Genomic DNA, 6,074 nt, shown 5'->3' with positions numbered 1-6,074 from the left:
CCGCCCAAATGTTCACGCAAAGAAAGAAGGCATAACTTTTATACTCGCTGTAGTATTGTAAAAGAGGACACGACTAGAAATCAGTGGTTAAGTTGTATTTACAACACTGTTCCAGAACAGTTCAACCCAAATATTCAGATGTTTGCAGCACATTTTATGGAGAACTGTTTCCTGATCCTGGGAGAGAAGCCTACAATGCCGGCTGTTCTGACTCACTGACTGTAAGTACGCTTTCATATTTAAAGAATTTGCCACTGACGATTCAAACACGAGTTTTGAGCAGTGTAGAGTAGCGCTTGTTGTTCGTCATTTCTCCGATCACAAATGCAGACATGGTTTTATGTTTACGCGGCGCGATGCTACGCAATCTTTTAAAGATTGTTTTAAAAAAATTAAAATACAAATGTAATCCTTTATTTACAAAAATGTTACTCCACATCCTGCCAAATGATGTCCTCCAAACAATGTGCAATTTGAAGTTTATGAAAACATATATAATGAATTAATTTACTCATCTGAACCATAGTTATTATATTACATTTATACTCCATTACTAAAAAACAGTTACAGTTACTCCTCTCATAAAAATTCTATTACTTTTGTCACATGCAGAATCCAAAACCTACATTTAATGTCCAACTAGGAGTATTTTAGTAAAAATGTATATTTTTGTGTATATTCTGTGCTCAGTTTATTTGTCTTTTAGCGAGCTGCAGTATTTGTGCTTGCTTAAACTGTTTCTCCTCAAACTTAGACCTATTATTGCTTCTGTTCTCGTCATTGTTCTCCATCTAACCCTGTTCAGAATGCTTCCTGCAGCCTATAAATCTGAACATAGCCCATGTCTCATCTTCTGGGCAATCAGAAAGAGAAATGACAAGAGGACGAATGTTCACTTCATATTTCAAAATCTCAAAGCAGATGATCATCTGATGTCATCAGAGAAAAGAGACAGGAGAAGAGGGCAAGTGAATGAGAGAGAAAGCGAGAAGAAGAGTGAAGATTACAAGCTTTAAGAGTTCATTAGAGTGTCTTACCAAGGGAACCACGATTCCTCTTGTTCACTGCTCATCAGGTCACAGAAAGCAGAGAAAAAAAAAAAAAAGAAATCAGAAAAAAATCATTCCTTTCACCAAAATACCTCATATATCTTCAAACTTTAAGCCCCCAAAAACATTAGCTCCACTGTTCTTGGTCCCTCTGTCACACCTGCCATGATTTTATCATCCTGCGACATGTAATTATGGGAATTTGCTGCCCCTTGACCTGCCCTTAATGGAAACACCACACTTATTGGCTTCCTATTTTCACTTAAACCTAGAAAATGAGGTGCAGACTGTACAAATGATAGTAAACACAACAGAGAGATAAACAAAGAGATGCATTTTGATCAGTATCACACAGAGAATGAGTTTCAGGATTTATCAAATGCAAATATTATCATTTAGTTTAAAGTATGTATCTCAGCTACCCACAAATAAATAAATAAATAATAGTGCTGTCGAACGATTAATCGCATCCAAAATAAAAGCTTTTGTTTACATAGTATATGTGTGTGTACTGTGTACATTTATTATGTATATATAAGCATGCATGTATATATTTGAGAAAAATATGTTACGTTTCTATATTAAATATATTTATATACTGTATATAATATAAATTATATGAATATAAATATATACATGGAAATACATGGAAATACTTTCAAAATATATACTGTATGTGTGTGCATTTATATATACATAATAAATATACACAGTACACAGATATATTATGTAAATAAAAACTTTTATTTTGGATGCGATTAATCGCGATTTATCGTTTGACAGCACTAATATATATATATATATATATAATTTGAGTATGGGTGGATTAGCTCAGATCATTTGGAATTGGATGAGAAATATGAAATATTTCAGTTCATATTGAGATGCCTGACTTGCTCTACATATACCCTTGTCCGAAGGTTTGGTGTCGGTAAGATTTATGTAATTTATTCCTGTGATGACAAAACTGAATTTTCAGCATCATTACTCCAGTCTTCAGTGTCACATGATACTAATATGCTGATTCGGTGCTAAAAAAATACATTATTTTTTATTATCAATGTTGAGAACAGTTGTGCTGCTTAATATTTCCGTGAAATCTGTGATGTATTTTTTTTCAGGATTCTTTAATAAATAGAAAGTTCAAAAGAACAGCATTTATTTAAAAAAATTTTTTTTCTTATTTTATATATAAAAAGTCTTGTCACATTTGATCAAATTAATGCATCCTTTCTAAATAAAACTATTCATAAAAATAGTACTGACAGTACTGTAGGTAGTGTGTATATACAGTGCATATATAAAGTATAACATGAGAGAGAGTTATTCTTCAGAAGGCAGCTTTATCATTAGCTCATCATCCTGTCATACTGCAAGCTAGTATTAACATTTAAGTGAACGTCTCTCCCTCTCACTGTCTCTGTTGCTCTGTCTCACACAACAAGCTCAGCAACTGCTGTGCTTTAATTGGTTTTACATTAGACTGGTGTCGTAGGAGCAGTCACACTGCCAAAATGCCTGACACTGCCAAAACTCAAGAAATAGCAAGTGAAACAGTACACATTATGAAATAATAAACATTCCAAACTAAACAAGCTGTGCTGCATTGTTGTCACATGACTTCATTACATGCATTTTTAATCTAGTTTCGTATGAAAATATCTTAACAGTAAGTTCTGGCCTAGTGGCAGCACACATGCTTTGACACAATGTCAAACTAAAGTTTTTAACTAAAGTCTTATTTTAGTATTATTTCTATAGCATTATTAATATTTTGAATTTGCTTTTATTTTGGGCTACACTTTATTTTAAGGTGTCCTTGTTACAGTATAATTAAACATTTAAGTGCCGAGTAATATTAATTAACCACATGTACTTACTATATGGTTAGGAGGAGGGTTTGGCTTAGGGTTGCTTGCATGTAATTGTGCATAATTTATTGTTATTATAATAATAAGTACATGTAGCATGTGTAACAAGGACATCTTAAAATAAAGCGTTACCTTATTTTTATATTTCCAATTTTAATTTTAGTTATGTTTTAGTAATTTTGTTATGTACATTTGGAATTTTAATTTTTTTATTCATATTTTTTATTTAGCTTTATTTTATTTTTTTCAGTTTTAGCTTAATTATTCTAGTACTTAAAGATGCGATTTAAATGTTTCCTTTCTCTTTGAAGTGTTACAAGCTCTTGGTGCATAAAGAAGATCTGTAAAGTTGCAAAGACTAAAGTCTCAAATCCAAAGAGATATTCTTTATAAAAGTCAACCACGCCTACCTAAAACGGCTCGTTCTAACACGCCCCCACATGTCTACGTCACGATATGGGAAGATTTGCATAACGCCGCCCAAATGTTCATGCAAAGAAAGAAGGCGTAACTTTTATTCTCGCTGTAGTATTGTTGCCGCCAACGCCATGTTGTGGAGACGCTGTGTGTTTCATTGTGAAAGCGAAACTACTTTGTTTGGCCTTCCAAAAGAGGACACGACTAGAAATCAGTGGTTAAGTTGTATTTACAACACTGATAGAGGAGAAGCAATAATGTACAGTATGTGGAAAATAATGTGTTTTTTTAACCTTAAACCACATAAACACATTTCATTACACCAAATACACAAAATAATGTTCTTTTTAGCAACATCATATGACCCATTTAATGATTCTTTTAGTACATCTGAGGCAGGGTTATTACAGTTAAATAAAACTAAAACCATAAAAAACGTACATTTATTTTACTTAGGCTAGTTGCCTCAGCAACATTTCTCATTTTCATTTAGTTTAACTTGATGTACTAAAATAACTAAAACTGAAATATAAACGAATAAAAGTAACATTTTTTTTGAAGTTCAAAGATTGTTGGAGAAAAAAATATTAGAGAACTATTGTAATAATACTCTTACAGTATTTCTAATTCAAAATTGATTTCAGTATTTCTAATTCAAAACATGTTTAATACAATACTTTGTAATTGTAAACATTTACTAGCAATGCCAGTTTTTCCAGTGCATATAGATTGTATTATAAAATACTATAAATACTACAAAAAAATTAAACATTAAATAAAAAAATAATAAAATCAAATAAACATAACTAACCGAATAAAATGTAAATTTAAAAATGAAAATGTATAATATTAAAAGAAAAAATCTATTAGTACTAACATAACATAGCACTGTAAGAAAAAAATCCATAGAAAAATAGATATAGTCTTTGCAGGAAATTACCATTACATTTTCCATTAAGTTTACAGACATTTCCTTTAACCCTAAAACACAACACGATTCAAACAACTGTGAAAAATACGGAAATGTCCTTCATATTATCATGGTACATTGTTTTTTTTTTTTTATTATTAGAGTGTAGTCTGAGGAACTCATATGGGTTTAAAATTGTCCTCATTTGTAAGTCGCTTTGGATAAAAGTGTCTGCTAAATGACTAAATGTAAATGTAAATGACACAAAATTGAATAAATGATGACAGAATTTTACGACAAACAAACTTCTTGACAATCATTCATGTCATGTACATGTCTATATTTTTTTACAAACATTTTTTTTTTAATGCAGCTGTTTAGACACATAAACGTATTAAAAATCACCTCCGAATAACTTTTCACACTGGTTCTCTGTATTATGGGAAACATTATTCCCAGCAGTCTGCTGTTTTACACTGCACATTTTTGTCAAGTGAATGAAGTAATTCAAGTATTCAGCGCATACAATGTGCACATTGTGCTTGTGATTACACACACACAATCAGTTTCTGTGCTCCAATTGGTTATTCATTAGAAGGGTGTCATAGGAGGAATGTGAACCAAAATCTGTGACATTGCCAGCTAAGATTCATCGCAAATGCAATTTATCAGCCAATTATGCGAAGACAACAGATTTTGCCTTACGATGAAATAAATATTTTACAACCTTCAAATTTGGTCTCAGGCAATGAAATAGTGTGAAAAATTGAACTCTGCTTTAAGCAAAAGTTTGCTCTCATTAATGCACAGGAGGAACAACTGAGATATTAAAGAAATCTCCCACCCATTTTCTCCTGAAAACTTTACAAACACGAACCAGGGCGAAGCACAAAGTGAGTGATGAAGTTTCAGGGAGGAAGATGATGTGCCAGGGCAAATGAAGAGCAGAGGAGAGCGGGGAGAGAAGAAAGGACATGAGAAACAGCGGATGAAAGGAAAAGAACAGGATGAGCGTGAGGGAGGAAGTGAGAATGAGAGACAAGTCATGAAAGATTTACATCATCAGGAACTGACAGAGGAACCCCAGCAGCATCAGATACATGAGAGAGAGAGAGAGAGAGGAATTGATCATTCAAAAACAAGCCCAAGCTTGTTGTTCATGCATGCTCATGTTCATGCATGAGCAGAAGTCACACACATGCATATGACTACATATAATATTTGGATTGGAGGCACATGTTATTCTGATCATCTGTCACTCTTAATCTCTGGATCTGTAATTGAACAGGAGATGCTAAGACATCAGGAAATAAACAGATGAACCCCAGCAGTCTCTCTCTTCTTCTTTCAGTGTCTCTTTCCATTCCTCCCTCCTTTATTTGTTGGAGTCAAAGAACTCAAACATCACTTCATGAATATCTAAATGAATATGGAGCAGCAAGGGTAAACATGTTTATCTCGTCATCCAGAATGGAATGTTTAAAACATCATTGTCTGTTCGTAGTTAAAAAATCATCTGATTGTAGTTGTTGTTTCTAATTTAGATTGCACTTCAATGGATAGTTCATCCAAAAATGTTGGAAAAATCACCCTCATTTGATTCCAAACCTGACTTTTTTCTTGGAACACATTAACAAGTTATGTGGTTTACTTGTCCATACAATGGAAGTTTAATGTTGTTTTGACCTCAACATTCTTCAAATATCTTCTTCTGTGTTCAGCAGAAGACAAAGTCATATTAGGTCAGATTTGGTTATTGTTGCTGATTTCAATCTCACAGAATGATTTGAATTATGACTATAACTAACATGTTTTTATTATTATAAT

The 6,074-nt window shown here is 32.6% G+C and overlaps 1 protein-coding gene across 1 annotated transcript in view; it reads right to left on the bottom strand.

The window, feature by feature from the left end:
• LOC107692681 (protein sidekick-1-like) overlaps positions 1 to 6,074 on the bottom strand; it is a 231,304-nt gene that overhangs the window by 98,215 nt on the left and 127,015 nt on the right. Inside the window, exon 6 of the mRNA XM_016491846.1 lies at positions 1,038 to 1,064. Coding sequence (XP_016347332.1) covers positions 1,038 to 1,064 — 27 coding nt within the window. The remainder of the gene's footprint in view (positions 1 to 1,037; positions 1,065 to 6,074) is intronic.

The sequence above is a fragment of the Sinocyclocheilus anshuiensis genome, unplaced genomic scaffold (genome assembly GCF_001515605.1).
Source record: "Sinocyclocheilus anshuiensis isolate Anshui unplaced genomic scaffold, SAMN03320099.WGS_v1.1 scaffold50, whole genome shotgun sequence".
NCBI classification, from domain to species: Eukaryota; Metazoa; Chordata; class Actinopteri; order Cypriniformes; family Cyprinidae; genus Sinocyclocheilus; species Sinocyclocheilus anshuiensis.
This window is presented reverse-complemented; position numbering and strand designations above follow the sequence as displayed.